The sequence below is a fragment of the Plectrocnemia conspersa genome, unplaced genomic scaffold (assembly GCF_051122295.1).
Source record: "Plectrocnemia conspersa isolate PC_06_02 unplaced genomic scaffold, ASM5112229v1 ptg000005l, whole genome shotgun sequence".
Taxonomy (NCBI): Eukaryota; Metazoa; Arthropoda; class Insecta; order Trichoptera; family Polycentropodidae; genus Plectrocnemia; species Plectrocnemia conspersa.
The window spans coordinates 20,465,612-20,491,236 of record NW_028277169.1 but is presented as its reverse complement, the minus strand read 5'-3'; the positions used below and the strand labels follow the sequence as shown (position 1 = coordinate 20,491,236).

The window sequence follows — 25,625 nt, the reverse complement described above, 5'->3', positions numbered from 1 at the left end:
AGAAATGCATTACAACTTATTGACTTTTTTTTTTGATATCTAACAACGATGCTATAAATAAACTAAAATATTTTATTTAACCAATCAATGCTTAATTAAACTATTCACATAGTGACTAAGCTTAACTTAATCACTTTGATATTTATTATATTCTATTTTTGTAGTATTTTTTTTGTAAATATCATATATAATATATAAATATAATTTACTATATAGACATTGTAAATAAAATCTGTGATTCGAATGAATACAAAGATTTAACCCAACACAAAATAAAGGAAAACGAACGACACAAAGAAAAGCGCAAGATCCTTATTCTCTCGTAGCGCTTGAAAGCTTTTATTTAATCTGACGCGTAGTACGAAATAAGAATAATTTTCGCATTCGGATAACGAACTAGAAAGCTAATAATTTATAAGCTTTACATCGCATTTAGTGTTTTTTGTCTATCCGTGTTGCAGTCGGATTGTATGAAGATTTCGACTATAAATCAGCCGAAAACACGCTTGGTATGATAATTAAAGGGGTAAAATTAACGAGAATAGTCTCAATAAATCTGCATTATTTGCGGTCGCACTTAATGGATATAACTTTTCATTAGTGGTTTTACGTTAATGAAAATGTATGCGCGTTTAATAAATTTATTGCTAATGTCGTCAACGCGGATGCCAAAAAACTAGGCGCGCAATTACAATAATGAACATTATTTATAAATTATTTAAAGTATAATTACATTTGTTATTTTAAAAAAACTACTGGTTGATATGTTTCTAATTATTATTTAACATACAATTCTATTTTATTTCTTATAAAAGTTAGTTCAAAGTAGAATTTATTCAGAAAAACATTTTACGAAATTTTTGGCCGTCAACGTCGTCAAGGCTCCTCCTCCTGAATTTTATTTATGGCCATGTTAAAGTAGCAATAGATCTATAGGTCTAACCTAATCAATTAAAGAAGCTAAAAAGTTTAAAGCTCTACCCTGAACAACTTTGATATTGACGATGAATAACATTTTAATAAATGAGATGTTTCAAATTTAATTAAATAGTTAAAATTGTCATTGATTATAAACTCAAAATATATGTATATTATTTCTATTGCTACCTTACTCTAATTTACTGCATTCATTAAGGAAATGTAAAGTCCCTTTGTATTGATGAATCACACATTAAAAAATAAAATCCAGTTACAATTCCTTTAGCGTTTTTATTCTCTTATATAAAACATCATATCACGATGTTGAGAGCTAGAGGCGTAACGTCTTTTTATTTTAAATTCTTGTTTATGGCGAGTTAATGTGTAAAATGCTGTTTTTTTTTTTATTTTTTACATGTTAAAAAATCATCAAAAATCTGACGTAATCAATAATTAACCATGTTTATAAAAATTATGTATTTTTCCAATCAAAATAGTGAGAAATAGATACTGGATTACTTTGATTTTGGTAACATTATATCCTAATTGTTAATCTTTTAAAATATCAATTGAATCATGTGAAATGCAAAGATGTTTGCTTTACAAGCTTAAAATCGAATCAAATGTATCAAAAACATGTCTTTAGATAAGCGTAGCTTTTATAGAAGATATGATAAAATAACGAGCAAATTTTATCTCGTAATGAGTCAGTTGAATAGCTTAAACAAATTGTATTCAGTGATAAATTATCATGAAAAAATTCAGATTAATTGGTAGGAACATGAAAGCTAATAAATGGAGTTTGCTTACATTTACAAATGGCTTCAAAGCTTAAAAATACGTTGTTTTATTTTTATATTAACACATCATAGATCCTTAACTGTAATTGGTTGTCAGTACCGTAAATTTAAAATAAAATTTATCGCCAAAAGATTAGTAAGATTGAGATTGAAGCCAAAAAAACTGCATTTAAAAATTATAAAGGATATGTTACTTTGAAAATAGCTAAAGCTAGAAAGCTTAAATTTTATAATAATCATATTAGAGCTCATTATAGCTAGACGTAAACAATGATCATGATAGACTATATATAAAATATATTATTATGTTGTTTATATATTGAAAGAGATGTAAATGTAGTCAAGTATTTATATTTTTAATCAAGTTGATAATTTATTATATATAAAGTACAATACCAGTTTACAAAATAAGTATTTTTTGCCTTTTACCTTTATTCCTGGTAGCGTGGATTAAAAAAGGCTGTATGAAGATTTTTATTAAAAATCGCCCAAACCCCGTGCAATAAAACGTACTGCGTTGTACGTTAAAATTCGTCATAATCTTCCATAAATAAATCATACTGTGGAATGAATTGTTCAGTGAAGGAGAACTTTCTGTATTTCATTATATTAACGCGCTAAACGAACCGCTCGTGTATATGAAACGACATACTGAAAATCGTACCGGAAAATTCCGACGTTAATAAATAATATATGCGATGAGATATTTTCAATTATTAATTTATATTATGTTCATAACTGGAATTTTATCATTCTGGATTAATGCATACAATAAAATCGTCGACACGTGCGTAATTCAATGTATCAACATAAAAAAACGTTTTCATATCGCAATGATACCTTAACATTTGCCATTGTATTATATTTCGCAAGCCCATTGACAATGTCATATATATTTTCACAGAGTTTTTGTATCGGAATCAACTGGGGAAAAAATGTATCGCGATAATTCATGATGTCCATTGTTTGATATTTGATTTATTATGTTAAAAGCAAGCAAAGCTACATTGTGCTCTTTTTTCAATCAAGGACTTCGTTCGTTTTCCGATCGATTCCATTCGCACCGGTCCCTTTTATGATTTATTAACATTTTCATAATACACACGTCCGATTGGATTAAAACATCTTCATGCGTGAACTTTTTTGTTTTAAAAAATATGGTAATACCCCTACATAATTTTGTAATTCTACATATAAGTGCTTCAATTAAATGAAAATAATGTTTTTCCTTATTAATGGTTTAAACTTTGATGAAATAAACTGAAGCTTAACTACAACAACACATACTTTATACAAAGTTTTTATATAAATTATAAGTATTTCAATACTTCTGCTTTAGTGCTAATGCTAAAATTATGAGCAACCATTAGGTATTTTAACTGGATGTAATAAAAAATACGAGCGTTATACTAGTAATGTGAAGTGTAATATTACGAAACAGGTGCAAAGATAAAAAAGTATGAACTTAATAAATAATATCTGGGTATTTATGTATTTTATATGAATACGGGAATATTTTAACATCTGTATATTTTTTCATAGTAGAGCTTTACTAGCTAAATATTTTGACTTTCACCCAAGTCACACATATGATAGCTCAGAAATCATACCAATTATATTTGTGCTTCACGTGTCACAACTCTGCCAACGCTAACCATTTAATGTGAAACTTAGTTAATACACACAGACGACGGCTGATGACATCATAGCATTATGTCCGTTCAGCTGAAAATAGGTATAGGTATCGTAGTATAGTTTTTCGCGTCGATACCCAAATCGAATCAAGTTCATTGGTTTGCTTTACAAGACAAAAGGAAAATCGCGAACGTAAAAACTCAACCGTTACAATAAAAAAACTCTAACTTAAATAATAAGTTTTATGAGAGTTTCAATTGAAGAACAAGCATTCGATTTTTTTATATATCTTATAGTATATATTTTATATATAAAAATATATGCATATATTTTTTTATCAGGTAAAAATTGAAAGAAAAATAAATCAGTTGAATTTTGGGGAAGTGCTTAAAACATTTCAAGCTCAATTTTCTCTTTTTTTTGTTGCTTAATGAGCAACGGGCTCCCTGTAAGCTCATTAGCGTATACTTAAAAAAGTATTAAAAAGTGTACCTTTCTATATTTTTTCATTAAAACTGGATGCTAACTATACTGTACAATATCATTTGCGGTAAATAGAGATGCTTGATATTATAAATAAATAATATATATTAAAAAAAAAAATATTTTAATGTTGGATATATTTTTATTTAATGTAGAAAGTAATAGTCTAATTGCATAATAATATTAACTTAACCCTACTTTATTACTATTTATTGTGTGTTAAACAAAGTTCTGTAAGATATATTTCTATAAAAGTTGAAAGTCTCTGAGCAATACAGTTTTTTTTCTCAATAAACCGAGTGTCGCTCCATAATTTATAACGACTTTATTTTATTTCCAAATACAAGACAATGAGACGCTTCTTCTCATCATAAAATTGCCTTTACGCCGTCAAAAATATTTAGGAATAGAATGTTTATCATGTATCTAATATGACCGAAATTCGCAGAATTCGTTCGTTGAACGAAACAATACGATGGATAGGCCCACTTTTATTATTGTAAAGCGCTTATCTTAAAAACAGGTGTGTGTCGCACATTTTGTGATGTTCATGGTACGTTTTTGTTGTTTTTTGTATTTGTCGAGACGCAAAGATTTTATTTCCATCAGTTCAATAATTCGATCGCATATAATTTATTTATTGTAACTTTATTTATATAGTCAAATCCACACAAAATAAACTTCGATACGGATCCGATCTTTATATATATCAAATTTGTTCCAAACATTATTATTTAGTATATATACAATAAATTCGGTAAAATTATGTATTTGAAATGTTTCATAAATTTTGTTCTTGATCTTAATTCTGGTGACACTAAAATAACATATCTGATCAAAATAATTCATTAATCATTTTACTGTTCAGTAATTCGCATAGCTTTGTGCTATGCATATTATATAAAACTGAAAAAGTTAAACAATATTTTAATATTATTAAAAATATTAATAAAATTTTATTCAAATAGTTGAAAACTATGAATAATTTAAAACTCTAGTGCTCACTTACTAAAACCCACATCTTCACTATTACCTGGTATCCGTATTAACGCATTTTTTTTTGGGAGACAATTGGTTTGCGACTCTCACACTCGGGCATGGCCCTGAAAACTGTAAAAACATATCCGTTTTTGATCTACGAGAAAATATATTAGTCTCTGCATTTGTGTCTTTAATTTTAATTTTTATTATGCGCATATTAATAATTTAAAATTAATATATTTATGGGTTTGTAAAATAGTAAGCTGATTAGTTTGTAACTACATACCAAATTCAGTTGCGTCGTATATTTACAGTTTACGTAACTAATGTTATTTATCGTAATTAGTTTCCGACATTATAATATATAATATACATAGTTATGAGCAGTTATAGCTGCTTTAGATATTAACGTTCCATACCAAATTGCAGCAAATGCAGCGTTACATACCAATTTTCTTAACCGTTCTATCCCGATATCTATCTATATCAGTTTTGCTACAAAAGAATAGAGACGCATAATCATATAAACGTTTATTTAAAAGTCATAGCTATTTATAATAAAATAAGTACAACTAAGATGCATTTTATTATCAATGCAGAGTATTTATTTTGTTCAATTATGTATTTAAGAGGTGCGGGCGTTTAGATACTTTCCCTTTCGATCTCTTGTGTGCTAAGTGACGAGAGTGAGTGAGATATATGAGCATGCGGTGCGCATGCCCTTATCTCTCATTCACTCTCGTCTTATCTTATCTCGAAAATATCTAGTATTTAAATGTAATTTCCGATATATAAACCATTATAAATATTTGCAAAAATAAGTTTTAAAATTATATTAAAAATCATTTGTAGATGTTTCTGTTATTAATATTCTACTAGCACGTTTATAAATAGTCTAGCTATATGCTAAAAATTTGACGTATTACTATAAATATAACTACGCGTCACACGTAGTTGTAAATTATAATATGTTTTTAATAGGAAAATTGACACATATTTTAATAATTTTGCATTGAAATTTAGTGTCTTATAGAAAACACCTAAGTGAATTTCATAATATTTATTAAATAACTTTTATTAAATATCATATTACCATAAGGTTTTTTCGATAAAAGATTATATCCGAATCCATTAGTATATTAAATAAATTCATAATAAATATATAGTATATATTACATCAGTTTGATGGATGATTATATATTTATGCACATGCTTCAAACTTTCTATGCAAAATATAAATAAATTTACCGAGCAAAATTTCCTTATGAAAGACAGTTTTTGAAAGCATCTTTGTTATATAATATTATCTCATTTTAGAATTACTAATGTTATTTTTTAAACATATTTAATGAGAAAGGTCAAACGTATAAAAACGACATTACACAAAGCACATCTTTTATAATAAAACAATGCGAAATAATACATCGAGATAGAAATAATATGTGAGCAGGAAATGCCGTAGCATTAACGTTACTATTCGGAACCAAAGTGCTTTTGTAGCAATTTTCTAGAGAAAAACACACATACACACAATATAGAGTATAAATACAGTACGGGGAAAAAGGATGAATTATTTTCAGGTAATGCTCTGGAACTGGTATTTCAGCGAAATATCCTAGCATTACTAGTTTTAGTCCTTTTGGGTAGAGATGGACCGAGTTAACTCGGTCACGGTACGTTTGCGTTTCTATTATTATTTTACACGAACAAAATTATCCCGTGACTCGGGAAAGTGATAAGATAAGTGACTATTCTATTTTATATTTCTCTGTGTTTTTAGTCTGACAAATAACGAGATTTAAAATTTTCACGAAGGTTATTTTTAACTTAAATAAGAATAGCTTTGAACAGCTTATGTTTTAATTATTAATCTTACATTAAAATACCATTTCATCATTATTATTATTATTCATCATTATCTCGATATTAAATATATGGTTTTCATATTAAACGCTTCTTTATTTATATAACGGATTCCAGAAATAAACCAGCCTTCATTAGTTTTAAGTAATATAATTCAGATAATAAATCTAAGTATATAATCCTTTTTTAATAATGATTTATATAAATACATAGTATTGGTGTATTAATTATTTAATTTATATACATATAACATTTTAATAAACTATATTAAAATATTTTTGTTGTAAAAATGCGATTTTATAGACGCTGTTAAAATCGTTCATATTAAGTTTCATTTCAAAGTTTTCCAGAGTACTCTTACTTACCTCTAACTTACCCTTTAATATTTTTGCTTTTTAAACGTCAACTATTTATACAGCTTCATCTAGCTTTACAAATAAAAGTTAGCAAACATAACTGTTTGAAAAATGTATTGTCGATATTTATAGATATCGCTGAGCATATCCAATATGAAGTCTTACATTTTTATTACAGAATACATATATTGCCTTAGTTCGCATAAGACTTTTTATATTTTCCACTGCCACTGCTTTATGAAAGCAAACCACTTTTCTTTTCCTTTCTCGTTTACGCGTAAAATAAGTGCTTTTTTAAGTTTAATAAAAAAATGTGTTAAAATTAAATTAAATAAAAAAGACCTACGATTTTTCAATAAAGCTTCGATAGATTTTAAATTTAATATTTCTGACGTGATCACTCATAATTTTAGCTTTTTTGTCTTAAAAACTAATGGATTTGACTTTTGCATTAACAAAACATTAAAAGTAAAATATAGCTCTAGCCTTGCCGGAAGTAATTCACGCCAAAAAGTTCAAATATAGATAGTAAAACACTATTGCTAAACCTCAAACCAAATGCACCTATGGCTATACTAGAATATTTAGTAACATATTTTGTAGATAAAAACAATAAATCTAGATTTTACTCCTAATAGGGGTGTTAATCTTCTCCCTTTCCCGCATAAAATATAGGCAAGAACATTGCCATTGGAAAACTTTACAGTACAAAAATATATTTTTAAGATCAAAAGTATCAATCTAGTTCAGCCTCGAATAGGTGTGTTGATCTTCTCCCTTTTCCTTTCAAATATTAACCAGCACATTGTAATTGCACAATTTTTCACTAGGATTACCAGTTTACTCACGACTTGGAATATAAGAAGTTTTTATCTCTCGAAAAATGAGAATTTACATTTTCACTTCTAGATTTTCACGAGGATGTGCAAGATTTTTTAATAAACATAAATATATATGTAATACAAATTTTATGTAATTATATTAATAGAGTATAATATTGTAGATATATTTATATAATACATATACGTAAAATACCATGACTGTTTTTATTTTTACAATATTTTTATAATATGTAAGCATTTAAATCATATTATTTATAGCAATTAATGGTAGGAAAACTCTTTAGATTATTGATAAAACGAGTTATTATAATCGGAAAATTGTATACCGTAACTCTGTGGAAAGCCCCCATACAGTGCCGATTTACTTTCGGAGTGGTTTCTTCTTCTCAGATAATGAATGTAGTATGAATATTTTTTTTATATTTAAATACTTTAAATGATACTGGAATCTAAATTTCTCTATGTATATTTGATAAATTATTTAATATAATAAAAAGGCTACTAAGTCACATTTTTTGGCATACATCCAAAAATTATCATTCCCCTTTAAGCACATCCCGATGTTTTCTTTAAATACAAAAATAATTAGAGTATATAAGAAAACATGCGCTACTTGCAAAAGCTTATCATAAATCTGTTTAAATGACAGTTTGAGTGCAATATAATCGTTAAATAAGACTTTCACACTCATGTAATAAATTATCAGTTTTTGATATCCAAAAATATTTTTTAAAGTTGCGGCCTGCTGAATGTGACCCATGGGGCCGTGAAGATCGCCGACCTTTGCTTAACCCGACAAAAAAAAATATATTTATTGCTCTCGAAAAAAATCTAAGATGTTGTTTGGCTCTTTTGTTTCAAAAGTTCGCCAAATCTTTATCTTACATATGTTCATTATGCAGCATAGACAAAAAAGCAATACTATATGATCTTGTAATGTGTATAGCTGCTTGAAGTTTTGGAAGAACAAATATATTGCTTTTAAGATATCTTTTCAAGATAATTTCTATTTTATAAACGATTAAAAGTTATTTTTCTGACTCTCAAAGAGTTAAGATATAAACTAAATAAACACAAACATTTATTTTATAAAGTTAAACATAGACATATACAGTCATACTATTCAGAAAATTTCAATTAGCTAATGCCAAATTTCGTATAATGTTTTTCCAAGTACCGCAATGCTATGATCATTGCTGATTTCATTGGTATATGTTGGGTCGCAATGTAAATATGTGATGGTAGTAAATCTATTACAAAAAAGTTGTTCATTTTCAATGCAAGCATACAAGCAAATATTTATTTATTCAAGCTTCATCCTGTATAAATTTGTCAAGGATAATTTTATAGCTAAATAACTACTATTGCTAAAGCAATATTTTTTTAATATTTTCCGCGCAAAGTGAAAAGGTTGCCATGGGTATTATACCGCGTATGATTTCCATTATTAATTATGTTAGATTTCTATAATAAAAAATGTCGGAAATGGAATTTTCTGTCTCTGGTATGTGATGAGATAAGTGACTTTTTTCCAGTCTCCCTCGCCGACCGGCGTCCCATTTGTTCGTATTACTTTCGTGGAAAATTATCATCCCCGCAAGAGGTATATTTTCCCGGTTATCCCCTTTGAATAATTGAGCCGGCAGCTGAAACCTTGGCGTTTTCCCACTCGATGATAATTTCTAAGAACGTAATGTGAACGGAGCTTTTGTTCGCGCGGCCCAATCTCTCTGTAGGGGCGAAATATAACCCTTTTCTAAATTTATTAGAACGCTAATTAAACATTCGTTATGCACCGTTGATTAGAGGGAGAATCTGGGCCACTCTACTCCGACTCTGAAATACATAACTCAGACCCAAGTGCGCGTATAAAATGGAGCTTATTTTCCTTTGACTTTTGTTATTATGCATAGAACAGGGTTTATTCATTTAATTATTTATGATAGCAATATAAGCACTATTATTTACTAGAAAATAATAAAAGCCATAATATGAGTATAATTTCTTGTTTCAACATATATTAAAAAAAAATAAAAAAAAAGTTAAATTAATTTGGTATTGTAATATTTCTAAACTTATACAATCTTAAATGCCCGAAAGTGTAAAAACATTTTTTCAAGTTAGTTTCACCCCAAATATGTATTAAACACTTCTTTGCCCTATTTAGTATTAGCCAAAATATTGCCATTGGACAACTTCCACTCAGACCACTTCGCTCACTACTTGGAACATAAGAAAATTCTTATTGAGACAAACTTTTCCAATCAAATAATCATCTAAATCTATAAGAGTTAAACTCGATCTTTGAAACAATTTAAAGACTTTCACAACGCAGTACTACATAAAAAAGCAGACACAGCCTGAAATTTTGATAAAACATTCAATAAAAATATATTAGTACTGTTTTTTATTTCTTTTGCTATTGTAATAGAGTTTACTAATGTATTTTTTTTTAAGTAGCAAATTTATTATTTTCTTATAATTTGTATATATTTACCTTTACCACATATTTACAACAAATTTTAAATAGTCTTTATTATTAGTTAAATTTTAGCTTTAATATTATTTTGTTATTGTCGATTATACTAAAATATTGTTACAAATTATAATTAAAAATTAAGAGAAAAGTAAAAGCATATTTATACCGGTATATAACTTAATTCATTTTTTTCATATTATTTCATATATCACAGGTAGCCGTATTAATAATAAAACATTATTTATTCTCACGAAAAAGTAATTATAAATATGTACACCTTATATGAAACATTATTTTTTTGTCGCAATTTTATATCAATTTTTTTTCTATTTTTATAATGTATAAATAGTATCTAAAAATAACGAAATACTGAAAATCAGTAATGATTCATATTTTCTATAATAGTTTTTAGCATTTTGTAACAAATGGCTTTTAGGTTAGATAAAAATGATTGCTTTAAAAAATTAAAGATACAGAAAAAGTATCTCATGTGCTGTGGTGTGAGACGGTGCATTATCGAGACGAATTAGCGGATGTTGTTTTATATTAGTGGATTTTTATATATATATATATATATATATATATATATATATATATATATATATATATATATATATATATATATATATATATATATATATATATATATATATATATATATATATATTAGATAAGCTATATTTATTTTAAAAAAATGATAAAACTCCAAAATCACTAAGTGCATAAAACTAGTAATATAAATATGCATGAATACTCGTTTTTATTTTGTTATTAGATTAACATCATGCACCTATGTAATCAATATATTTAATAATATACTGCATATTAGGTTTTTAAAGCACTAGATTTTATTAAAAATATTATCAACTACAAAAAATATTATATTTTAAATATTTTTTAAGCGATTTCTGATTTTTGTAGCTTACCAAATTATACGTGATATTGCTACTCTCATTTCTTCATATAGCTTATATAAATACGAGTGAGATTTAGCTTGAACAAAATTTTTAAATTCCTTTAAATGTATTATAGATAATTTAATTTTTAGAATACGATTCGTTAACAAAGTACCCAATTGTTAACGAATACGTCTAGATTTGTTTACTCTACCAAATATTTATTTGGTGCACCTTAATTAGCACGATATACCAGTGGTATAAATCGGTGACTAATACCTGAAAAGACCTGGGTTCAAATATCATATCGACTTTTTAATTTTTTTACGTGTCTGGCAGATCAAAATTAGTGATAATTTAATTATATTTCCGATCAATTATCGCATATTGTTTTCCTTGATTTTCCTAATATCGCAGATGAATAATTAAAATAAAACGAGCTATTTCGTGACATTTATTGATTTAAGCTCTAATACTAAATAATAATTAATAAAATAGATGTCACTGAATTAAATCTGGTTTACTTACTTAGTAGTGTTTGTGTTTACTCCGTTTTAACGCATTGGGGTAACGCCTGTCATATTGCAGCAGAAGATTTAAAATAAATAAATATTTTTATTATGAAGCGAAGGAAATATATATTTTGTATTATATTTTTTCTAATACGATTTTTCCAGAGATATTCATTTTCTAAAATACTGACAATTAAGACAATCAATATAATTAGCTCGCAAATTTTTTTTAAAACTTGTAAAAATGCTATAAATTAAATTAAAAATACTGTTGTATTTTAGCATAGCAAATATTATTTTTTAATGGTTTTAAATTTATTTTTTTCCTATACTAAATTCGCAGAATTTCCTACTAATAGCTATTGGTTATTTTATTTAATACACTAATATTTTGCGAAACAACGGTTGAAAACTCTTGTAGATACCTAAATTTTTAATCGTGGCTGAGATAAAACATTTTTACACATTCCTAATGATAAAACATATGGAAGCTTCCATTTTAAACCTTCAGTAATGTATCAGCACGAGATATCAGCTGTAACCTTTAAGTTTTTTAGACCAAAATAATATTTTTTAGTTTCATTAATACTTAGGAAATGAATCTTTCTGTACCTCCTAATATAAAAATTAATTTTGGGCATTCCTTTAATTGATAATAATTTATATACATAGATATTGCTTTAATTTCAATCCACACAAAATCTGACTGACCTTATATTATTGAACTTACGTGTCTTTTGATACGAATCTTTACAAAGTAACTGTCTGGATAATCCACACGAAGTCTCAGAGAAAGCACAGCGGTGGCTTAAGAATCTCCTTTATGCTTTCGTTAATTAACGAGACTGTCACGGATTACGATGTTCAAGCAAAATCATATCATATCGTAGAACATAAGTTTTCGCTTCAGACGAAGAATTGCCTCGGTGCCAAAATGGAACGCGAGTTTTGCGGTAATAAAACGACAATTGAGACGATGGAATTACGCGAACTGCTCAGTTGGAATACACAGACTCAGAATGATAATTTGATGTGAAAACAAAATCTTGGATAGCAATAAATTATGTAAATGAATACACAGATACATACGTGTATGAAATCACGGCGATGCGGTACCCGACATTAATACAATATTCTCGGCATAACAAACAGTATTGAATTACAGCTAATAAAGTTTGGATGGGTAACTTATGTGCAAAGTTTCTACTAGACGATATTATATATAATATTATATTGATTATGTGAGAACATGTGTTTACCAGTCATGTATTATACATATGCATACATTTACATTTTGTAATTTAATATATCGAGAATATGATAAATTAATTGTCTATACTAGAAAATAATTATTACTGTTTCTATGACATTTGAAATAGATATTTCAAAATACCACAAAGCAAGTAAATTATAATTAGAACAGGATATCAATTATTGTTTATTTGTAATAAATATTTTTCAATCCATTAAAACAACAAGCAACCATAAACTAACAGTCCAGTGTCGATTTTATCAGCCAAAGCCACATCATTTTTCATAAATATGCTTCACACCATATTTAAGGATACTTGATTTTTTAGAGGCGGAAAATTAAAATGAACCGAATTAAATCAGAAGTAATTATTTTCACAAAACATAGACATACTTTGCAAGCACCTCTCCTAAATAAAGAAGGCAATAACATGAAATGGAAAAAATCGTAAAATACCTGGGTTTAAAGCTTAAATTTAATAAGCATATTTGGTGCTTGCCGCAATTGCGGCTCTTAAACCGATATTTAATAATAAAAGCGCGATGTGAAAAAAAAGTTTAAATACATTTTTACTAGTAGATATATATTTTATTTGAAAGGTTTTAGTGAAATAATATGCTGCTCTAAACTGTCTATTAAATTCAATTTGACACGCGAAACGTCCATTTTCTGTTCAAACCCAAATCTAACCTACACGAATTAACCAAACATAATGAGTTCTAAACATAAATATAATCATGGAACTTTACCATACGTAGTAATATACTACATTTACATAGTTATCAATATTTTTTATATTTTATAAATATTACAGTTAATGTGTATTTTACGGTGAAATTATATTTTTACTAGCAAAAATATAATTTATTTTATAGGTGCTAGTTAAATAATATGGTGCTCTAAAATGTCTTTGAAACTTAATTTGACATTTCAAAACGTATATTTGCTGTTTAAACCCAAACCTAACGTACACGAATTAACCAAATGCAAGTTCTAAAACTAATTATAGTTTTAGAACTGTCAGTAGGTTAAGTCCAAAATACAAACTAAGTCAACCCAATTCTCAGGGAAAAATAGGCGGAAGAAGAAATACAGACAGCTATTGTATTTTACATATTGTTCCATAGTTTTTCTATATTAAATATTACACTATGCTTCAAAAAGATATGAGAGTATAGTTCAAAGTGTATTCAAACCAAATTTTGGTCAATAGAAGAGCGCAAAAACAATTATCACTTCCCAGAAGGCAAAAATTCACGTCAAAAGCAATAAAATCGTGTTGCAGTGGGAACGCTCAGTGGTTTAATTCCTTATATAAAGAGTAACCCTATACCTGTGTTTAAATTCCTTCAAAAGTCGATCACTATACCCAATAATATTCACAAATACATATTATACAATATATAAATATGCATACGCATTTATGCTTCTATATATAAAAATATCGTTTTAAAACACGCATCCAATCGTTTACGTGTCACCCGCTTCAGCCATATTGATCCCCTGTCGTTTTTGACTAACACTTTCCCATTGCTTTCACAGATTTCGTCCCGCACATAAAGGACCTACTGGTTTATAACCTGTCGGCGGTTGCGAGATCTGAAAAGATGAAAACGGCCCAGCTTCACATATTCAGAAGGCGTCTGCTTCCTCAGAAGGGTCATTCGAGGAAACGGCTGCTTCCGCCTCCGTGCAGGGTCAGATTGTATCAGCTGATGACGTCACCGGGCCCTTCCACCCAACCAGCCCCGACCGGATATCCCGTTGACGAGGACACTAAGGAATTGACCGAGATCGAGAAGATGAAACTGCGATCTTTGGACTCCATACCGGTGGCTCAAGTGAGTAACAATTGAACAATAGCTTTAATCCCTAAATTAATTATGTAATAATAAAACAATTAAATTTTGATTTACATAGGGCACAAAGGGCGGGTGGTACACGATCGACATTTCGATGGCCCTCAAGGAGATGCTCAATTCCATTGGCGCTACAAATAATTTCGTGTTTGGAGTGAGATTCGAAGGACCGAGAGGTATTGTGTAACATATGTATAATATATGAATTGTTCAAAAGTAAAAGTCGATTCTACTAACACTGTATGAAATTAAAAATATAAAACAGTATAAATACTGTGAAATGTTATTAATACACAACCATTGAAACATAAGTGTATAAAAAAATGCAATTTATTAGTAAAATTTCTCATTACGCTACTGACAAAACCTTATTAATAGTTAATGAAATATCGTTTCTTTAGCAGTCAAATATCCAAAAAATATTTTTTGCTATTAATAATTTTATTAATGGGGACCTAAAAGTATAACTACCCCTAATATGAGTCATAATAAAATGTTTTTCATTTATGCTTTTAAATCCTAACCAAACAAGGTTCAGCTAAATTGAACTAAATTAGTATTTTAAATTTTATTTTATTATGATATACTAATTAAAATGACTGATATTTTAATTTTTAAGTCTTAAAATGCTCTTTAATAATATTATAGTTCATTGTATATAAAATTGGTTTAAATAAATATGCTATGTAAATATCAATTAATTATTTTGGCGTAGTTAACTTCCTTGTTACATCATTTAATTAGTTTTTAATGCTGTACATACAGCAATATTTGTCTATATTTAATTAATTAGTAGTGATTAATAAAATTAAGTTAATACTGTATGCAATATTGTATTACAGCACATAATTATATTATATATAATCTAATTATATTTTTGCAAGAAATATCAAAATGTTTTAAAAAGATATATTCGCCATATTTTAGCTTACAAATATTCATAAAAATATGTTTATCATTACTTAAGATATATACATAGTATTTCAAAACCGTATAAAATGTCGGTAAAAATTTGGTATAGAATGTAATGGTAGAAAAAAAAATCCTCAGAAAGGCTTTTGGCCTTAATGGTCTACTTTCCAGAAAAGTATTTGTTAACCGAAAAGTTAATCTTTTTTGTGGGATATAAAGTGTAACGCGCATTATAAACTTCGAGAAACCAATTAAACAATTACAGGTGAACATTATTGTGAACTTTTATTAAAAATTAACAGTGCCTTTCAAAAAAACAGACCCTAATTAGTAAAGAGAAACGGAAATGTTACATTGTTTTGACTAAATTTTAATTATATAAGACAACACATATTTTTAAAAATAAACAAACAGTAATAAGTATTTTTTGTGTGATTCAATATTCAATTAATAAGTGATAATCAATGTATGCAATGTCCTGCTGACATGCTGGGAATCAACATATTGACGTGAAATTCCCGTGGAAACCGACATAAAAATTGAGAATTAAAACTACTAAGTAATGGATGAAAAATTAATATTATCGTAGGTACCTAAACTTATTTAAAACCTCAGAAGTCGTGATATTTGTAAATGAAACAGTAACACAATTAACCAGGAAACCATCGCGATGCAAAATTTAACATAAAAATAGAATAATAATAATTGACCCATCGCGATCTTGATGCAGTGTTTGGGCTTGAGAATTCGGTGATTGTAACCGTATATCCTAACGCTAAACACTGATTAAGTTTAGTATTGTCTTAGTCACCAATTCTGGAGATTAGTGGGTTAATGTGGTTTTGGGTAATATTTGTATAGTATTTTAAAGGTAAAGTTAAAGTTAAATAAAAAGAGTTCTTTACGTTTTATTAATTATTTTAGAGATTTTTTTATTATTGCTATAAAAAATGTTTGGTTTTCTGAAATATTCACTATATTATTATATTTTTTTATAATTTGTCGGAGTGTCATGCCATTTTATCATTCTAGATTTTTTATATATATTACAATGATAACCTTTTTCTGTGTTATAGGTAAACCGATTACACCACAACACTTCTTAAAAGATCCCGATGTTAATAGTTCGTCCTCTTTTGTGGTGGTATTCTCAGACGAAAGCAATAGCAAGGAATTGTCTTTGGAAAACGTGCGTCTGAGTATGGGATCGGATCAAATCGCTATTATGTCAGAGCTGTTGGAAACCGCGGCAATATCTAACACCAAAAAACCTCAATCGCCTACGATAAAAACGAAAATCGACGCCGTGCCATATTTGCCTGATAAAAACAAGCACATGAAGAGAAAGACGAAAAAGGTGGAGAGCAGCGACGATGAGCTATACAACGTAGAATCAATAAGGCACGCCAGGAAATACTATGGAAATTTAGTCAAAGCCAGCGACGACGAAAATAATAAATTATACAATGAAAAAGCAAATAAAAAGCACAGATTCTCGAAAGCTACGCCAGGAAACGGCGATATATCTGAATTATTTGATTTCGAGCGCATAAGAAAAGCGAAAGCTTTAAGAAGGCATAACCATAAGACGATCAACAGTCTCAACTTGAGATATGACACAGCTACTAGGAGTATTGTCCAAAAAAAGGTCGATAAACCCGACTATGAAGGAGAAGACGAAAGAAATTCCTCAGCAAATTGGACGAGAAAAACGCGATCCATTCACGACAACGAACTAACGGATTACGTTATTGAGTTTGCCGAAAACGAGGAGCCGACTACGCAAAGTCCGGATTATGTCGACAAAATTAACAAAGTTGAGGAAGAAGTTCCAGAAAAAGAGTCGGAGAGAGAGGATGACATGGGCGATTTGTCTTATTACGAACCCGATGTGTATTTGCACGAAAATCTAGTACCCGAAAGCTACAGGCACAGGTATCACAAGCATATAAGGACTGACGATAGGAGATACGAGGATATCGATACAAACATGGCGTTAGCTGACGAAGACGACGAATACAAATACAACAAGGATGTGGATCAGTATTATAAAGAAAAGTCGAAGAAGATGAAGCAAAAGGACGAGCGCAGGAGACATAAGAATCAGAAGCGAAAGAGCAAAAAGAACAAGGTGGGAATAATTTAGTTAGACTTTAATTTTTTATTTTATTTATATGTCATTATTTGGATTTAATTTATTCTTATTTTTTGAGATTGACCGTAAAATAAATCTTTTATTACCAGATGGTTACATAAAAATATAATTTCATCCCTAATATTTATTATTTACCTATTAATTTATGCCTTATAGGCTTTATTAGTCTTTACAAAAAATATATACATAATTTTATCTCTGCATACAATATACATAGAATGAAAGAAAGCAGGAAATGTTGCAGATGTGCGTGTTAAGGATTCGATTAATCAGTATTTATCAAAATATCTTTAAAAAAGTATCTATAATATCATTTTTTAAACTGTTTTTGTGCTGTCAACTAGTTATTTAATATTTATAACTTTAAATATAAATTTACTTAATTCTAACTCGTAGAACTTGTTGGCTATTGAGCAATTCTGGGTGTTCTGCTATTGTAGTAAACCAATGTCGATTGTAGATTTTCAATAGTTATTGTTAAAATAATTTTTAATTCTCTAATTTTTTTTAATTTATGTGTAGCAAGACTATACCTTAATCTCGTAACTTGTACTATTTTTTTATCGATTAAAAAAAATGTTCTAAGTACCTGTAAAAAATATCAAAACAAATTTATAAAAAAATACAAATCTTTATGATTGCTGATTGAAATGTTAAAAATGTTAATATGAAGTCCTACATATTTTTTAGATTTTATAAAAAAGAATTTATAGTTCAGTAAACAAACCTAGAGAAGGGTCACAGGAATACTTTTTTCAGAACCTAGTTATTCACTGCACAATCATAAAAAAAGTATCATATTGGAATTTATAGTGAATAATCTTAATTTTACAAATAAATCGCGTTTATTTACCTTTGGGCAAAAAATTATTAAGGTGATATTTTCTTATGATTCTCAAATCCTTCGATGTATTAAATTACAACCAGTCGCTGTCTAAATTATTTATATAGATATACTTTCGCCTCTACAGCGATTGACAGATTGCTTGTTCTCTTTGCTGTCAAATATATTTGAAACCTCTCAAAGACATCGACTACTTGTCTTCCCGTCGTTTTAATGCTCCATCTTATTATATTACAATATTTAGTTGATTGGATAACGCCTGTTTGTAGCAAACTTGATATAATAACAAGTCCGAACGGTGGAATATCAAAAGTTTTGCGAATGGCTTCTCTTCGCTAAATATTCAAAGCTTCCGAGCTGACGTCCTTATCGTGTCTTATTCTATTAGATAAAGTGGCGCCAGATGGCTCACACTAGCTGTACTAAGATTTCTGCTTGATTTGCAAAGTTTTCAAATTTGGGAGAGCATTAGTTCGCCGTTCGAGAGCTTCGCACGCTTTCAATCCAACCCTTTTGGATGATTTATCTTCGCGTTCACACGCTCTCGTGTATGTACGATCTTGTATAATATTACAGGGTGCGTGAAAAAGGATTTACTATATCATATTTTTCAGAAATACAGCTTAATTTTAGTACGAATTTTTAAATATAATATATACATATATATAATTGCACATTTGTGTGTATCGGGATAATAGTTTTTATTGATCCTTAATTAGAATATATTAAAATGTAACTTGTATAATATATTTATTATGTAACGCGTTATGGTATTTGAAATAATGTTGAGTTTGCATAAAGCCCTGAAAAGAGGTCTCTGAAAGCTGGAAAAGCTCTCGAGAGCACGACACAGCACTTGAAACTCGTCATTCTTTTTTTAAATGACAACGCAAATTTTTCCAGCGGCACGCCGGAGATGCCATCACCTTTACCAGTAGTCAGACCCTTTGTCCTAAATCCACTTAAGTACTTAATAACGGTTTCCACGACGTTGAGCCAGGAAGGAATTTCGCAATAAATATACATTCATAGACTCTCCATTGCGCAAGTTTTTCATGTTTAAGCAGAATCTGGTGCTATACTAAAAGCTGTGATTATTTTTCATAAATTAAATATAAAATATATATATATATATATATATATATATATATATATATATATATATATATATATATATATATATATATATATATATATATATATATATATATGAAATTAAGTATTATAAATATTAGAGGTACTCAGAAGTAACGACGTTTTTATTAACATTACTTTTTGTTTAAATTTTTAAATTTAAAATATTTACAATAAAAAAGAGCCAATTTCACTAATTTCAGTTTATGGAATATTTTTCCCTTATAAAAATTTTTCTTTGAAAGAAGCAAATAGTCGGAAGGAAATTTTATCCTGAGTCAATCTAGTAATGTATTGATATTTAATGTTTTGTAACCCTAAGGGGTGTGACTTTGTAGCCAGTGAGACGCAGGTGAGTCTAGTTATAGATTTTTTAGATTATATTACAATTGCGACAGACGATAAATGGCTAGATGTTTTCTCCGAGCGGTGGTGGAGAAACTGGCGCAGGGATGATGTCCGTAGGAGGTCCTCAAAAGTATTGTAGGTCCCTGCAGCGAGAGTGTCTGAATGCAGTTTTCTCTTGCTGCAATGATCGTAGTCGAGAGTCTCATGTCGTATCTGTGCGTCTGTCGGTGGGGGCGCGTCTGCCAATTTACTAGTTTCTTAGAGTATCTGCCGAGTCTGCGGGTGAATAGTCTCTTTTCACTCGATCGAATTAAAAGTTTACTATACATTTCTGTCATCAATATTTCACCCTGTTTTAACACTTAATCAAAAAAAAAAAAATTCCTTTGGAATCCTACCATATATAAAGAAAAGCATTTTAATGTCCAATCTGGATATAAGGGTTCAAGCCATAGTTTATCTTCGTCATGTTTGAATAAATGACCTATTTTTGTCTTAAGTGATCTGCCTTTATAAAAATGGCTGTAATTATTATTTTTTTGGCAAAAAAGTACAATGTTGCTCCTAATTGTTCTGTAGTGATGGTACAATACATGGAGAACCCTACCAATTTATTTTATGCTCTTTCCAATATGTTTTAAACCTTGCCAACCTTGTTTGATAATATGCTTCGATAGTTATCGTTAGATATGCTTTAATTTCAGCTAGTATGAATGTTTCAATCCCCATGTTGTGTTGTCCACTTCAAGGCGCATTCATAAAATCAAAACCACTAGATTTATTTTTTTAAATCATCTCAAGCATTATCTGACATCCAATATGTCACCATAAACTGTATAAATATTTTTTGTATCAACTGTTGCATTTATTTTTAAATAAAATTCATACAATATGCAGCTTTTTTTAAGGACAAATTTCTGCCAATATTCCTCACTCGGGTAAAAGTGTTTTTTTTTCCATTAAACAAAGGTCAACTAATACCACAACATAAAAGCTCTAAAAAATATGTGTTTACTACTTAACAATCCGAAATTGAATATTTTCAAAAACTGTACATTGAAAAGCCACATAACTTCTGGGTACCCCAATACAAAAACTTTCCAATCCTAAATTATTTGCGTGTTATAAAAAAAATCATTCTTCTACGTTTCATTAAATATTCAATATAAAAAAATTCAATTATATTAAAATTATAAATACAAAATTTAATAAATCAATATTGTTTTCATATACGAGCTTTAATATCAAACTTGTCGTAAGTACCTGATGTCAGGCTGTTTTCTCCTAAAAATATTAATTTTCCTTTAATGTCAAACCTAATTAATGGGTCAAAGTCTGAAAGAAAAATATTCTCATCCTATGAATTATTTTTAAGATCAATAAATATTATTTAACGTTGTCAGCGCAAATGAATTTATGATTAAATATTGTTAGCGACGAGATATTAATAAATTTAATAATATAAAATCTTACTATAATTTTTTTACATAAAATATGCCAAATTAATTGCTTTTCTGCCAAACAAATTTTGATTTTTTAAGACCCTGTGTAGTTTTGGTGACATATAATGCGAGAATGTACTGCACACTAGACTGGTCGTCTCAAGTGGCAGATGTGAATCGAGGTTAAATGCTGGACTTTGAATATCGAATTAAATGGAAAAATCAGTATCTTGCGATGTTATTAATGTCATAGACTAACGAATATTTTTATGCGATAGACCAATGGTATAATCGGTGACTAATACATGGAAGACCTGGATTCAAATAATTTGTGTTTTTAAATTTCTTATTTAATTAATTATAATTCCTATACACTGCGACGGCGACGGAATGATTTTATTGCTTTTGACGTGGATTTTTGCTTTCTGAGAAGGAATAATTGTTTTTGCGCTCTTCTATTGGTCAAAATTCGGTTTATATTTGCTTTATTCGATTCGCACTCGTAATATTTCTATAAAAAAGTCTTAATATAAACGCTTGATAATCAAGCGTTTTCACTACTATGGCACGATTTTATTGCTTTTGACTTGAACTGGAAATTCACTATATGGCAACACTGAGCAGCAAAGAAAACGCGACTATTATGAGTAGATATTTTTTAATAATTTTCATGCCAAATTAAAATATTTCGCAAAAAATATGTCGCAACGGTGCCTAATTTTTATATTTATTTGTAGCACAGAAAGGGTTAACTCATACTTATTATTATTTATTCAATGATGTTAAAAAATACATAAAGTGCCATTTTTGTCATGAGACCCGGAATGATTGTTTTCCCAGGGCCCTGGTTCGCTTTCGGCGGTCCTGTTTATAAAACAGATACTTTCGAATTTTTGCTATGTGAGCTCATTGATTAACGTTTCTAATAGTCGTCATAGTGTTTCTGTGAAACCTGTGAAAAATCACTCTACCCATATTAATAATTTGTAGAATATGAACTTTTTTATGTTGTTTTGACGGACCATATAAAAAGAATAATACAGAATGTACATTTTGATATATATATGCGTTTCTTGAGAACTAAAATGGTTTCAGTAACACGAGTGAATTGTTCACAACTCGAGTGGCTGACAAAGGCTTTTTTAATTTTTCCGTTATGCCAGCCGAGCTGAAGAAGATTTCCTTTGTTGCGAAGACAGCGCGAAAAGCTTTGAGCTTTCGCTAAAGCAAATAGTTTTCCTGGAACGAAACAACCTAACCGACAATTGCTATTTATTTCAAAGAATTTCCCATCGGCGTCTAATGCAATTACACGTTACGAATGCGCTTTAACGGAGCTTACAATTTCACAGAAAACATTAAGCAACATACCGTTAAATATTAACGGTTTCTACACAAACTTATACATGCACCGTAATGTCTTTATTAATAATTCCAGACAGAATACGTTCGTTCCCATAAATTCCATATTCATAAACCATAAAAAATATATCCAGAGGGCTTTGCGAAGCTCGCTATAAATCATTTTCGTCTTTCAGTATTCCAGTCGTAAATTTCCATACTAATCCTAAGCTTGGATTAGCATTTACATAATGTAGCGAAAATTTAACGAATAGAAATAAAAGTAATCCGTTGGTGATTTGGAAAATCCCGAAGAATTATAGTTTAGAGTCGGTTTATTTATACAGGTCGCCCTATATGAAAGCGATAATAAATTTTTGAGCGCTTAATAGAAAGACATTTAAAAGCTACATAAAAGAGAGAATTTATTATATATAGCTTAAATTTATATTAAAAAATATATAGAAAGCTTTCCGAGAAGAATGAGTTTCTTGGCGTACTGACTTAGAGTTTATAAACGAAATATTACTTAATATGAAAATACATTTTATAATAAATATTTACTCATTCATGATTTACATTTTAATATACTCATAAAAAGATAATAAATTTTATTAACTATATATTTCTTTATATTAATTCAATATTCATGATTACATTATATTAACGACCGATAAGATTGGTAACATTAGAAATCAATGTTTATGTATTATTATTTTTTTTTAGAAAATGCTATATTAGTGATGTGTATTGATTAGCATAATTGCTATGCATAAAGAGGTATGGATATTGTATATATATGTAGTATATAAAGCTATTCACCTGAAAGTTTAATCAGGACATGTATTTCCATCGTAGCCAATAGGATTAGTTGATAGGATGCAATACGAACATGTTGCGTCGATTGCTCTCGTCAAAGACTAATATTCTCCCTGGGTGGGTAGGTTTATTTGCCAAATGTTAGTTGCACGCTGTAGTGCTATTTCTCTGTCCATCGGCGGACAGGTGTCCACCTCCTGGCTATATCCTTTGTGTCCTAGTTCACCCTTGTCAATAGGCTTTCAAAATTCAGCTGCACGGGCTTGCTATCTCATGACATTCTAGTTTGCATTGCTTGCGACTAAAACAAACAAAAGTTATCTACAGCATTGCATTGTGTGCTAAATCTTACTAATTCCATATTTGTATTATATTGTCCTAATAGTCTTACAAATATATAGAGACAATATTATTTACTTTATCTAAAAATTGCTCTGTGGCTTAAAAATGAATTTCCAACTTTCATTATTTAAGTATACTATTTATGTTCTAGTAATCAGCAGGCCAATTCAAAACCAAGAGCCATATCGGAGCCATATTTTCGCATTAAAATATATTTCAACGTTGAATTTTAGTTGTACTACGCATGACGATTCTTAACGGCGCTGCTATTATTTGCCACATATAATAAGGCAGAGCGCTCCAAACCTTCTAACATATTTGCTAATATATAATACAAACAACTTAACGTCATAAAGAATGCTTATCTTTACCCGGCGTATAATTGATTATATAACTCATATTTTCTTACATTTTTGATAACTTACAGATGTAATTAAAAAATACACTTGAGTTAAATTTGTTGGGTCCAGCAAAATAAATATATATATTTCACGATTTCCTAGTCTTGGCTAACAACAGCGTCACTTTGGAAATCGGGCGCTAAAAAATATATTTTAAATTTAGGTACAATAAATTAATAAATAATTAAGGTCCTGAGTTCAAATCCCATATGGACTTGGAGTGTTTTTTTCAAATTTCTCTCGTTACTGTGACAATTATTAAATCATTATAATATATAATCAATCATCAACGATTAGTTTTTCTTATACTATTTATATAGACACTGACTGTCCTTTGTATTGATATTTTGATAAATGTACTTTAGAGTTGTCTTAATCCGCCCAAATAAGCGATCGGCACGGTCTTGTATTACGCCAACAAAAAAATTAAATTAGTTTATAGCAAGTACAAATACTAATTACAATAAATTTTTTAATGTTTATAGCAGGTAATTTAGCCAATAAAATTCCGAATTTTTAAAAATTATTCTTTCTTTGAAAATTTACCTCAATAACTAATTTTGTTTATTTTCTATTCTGTACATGTTTAATACTGCCTTTCGCTTGAAGGCAGTGAATCATTAATGGACCTTCGATCCTTAAAATGCAGAATCAATATCAATATCGCCTTAGAAAAACTTTTTAACGAAAAAGTCGCATAATTCTCTAGTAAAAATAATAAAGTGTTGATGCTTAAATTAAAATTCAACATGACATATTTTTTCAACTTTATTTTTAAATATTTTATATGCATAAAAAAACTTATATTTTTTGTAAATTTAAATCACAAGAATATCGTTAACGTTGATTATTTTGTAAATTAAAAATATGTATTTTTCGAGAAAATAACTGAGTGCTGTGACGTTTTATGAAAAGCAGTTTGATTTACAATGTATTTAATACATAATATGTTCGATGTAAATGTGTATGTATGTGTCAGTATCTGGTAGCAGGGTTGAATGAGGAATGCAG

The 25,625-nt window shown here is 28.8% G+C and overlaps 1 protein-coding gene across 4 annotated transcripts in view; it reads left to right on the top strand.

The window, feature by feature from the left end:
- Positions 1-25,625, top strand: part of LOC148235096 (uncharacterized) — a 165,394-nt gene that overhangs the window by 136,472 nt on the left and 3,297 nt on the right. For all 4 annotated transcript variants that reach the window (XM_088186424.1, XM_088186425.1, XM_088186427.1 and 1 more), the window contains 3 exons: positions 14,560-14,858; positions 14,938-15,052; positions 16,865-17,919. In XM_088186424.1, the coding sequence (XP_088042550.1) occupies positions 14,560-14,858; positions 14,938-15,052; positions 16,865-17,919 (1,469 nt within the window). The remainder of the gene's footprint in view (positions 1-14,559; positions 14,859-14,937; positions 15,053-16,864; positions 17,920-25,625) is intronic.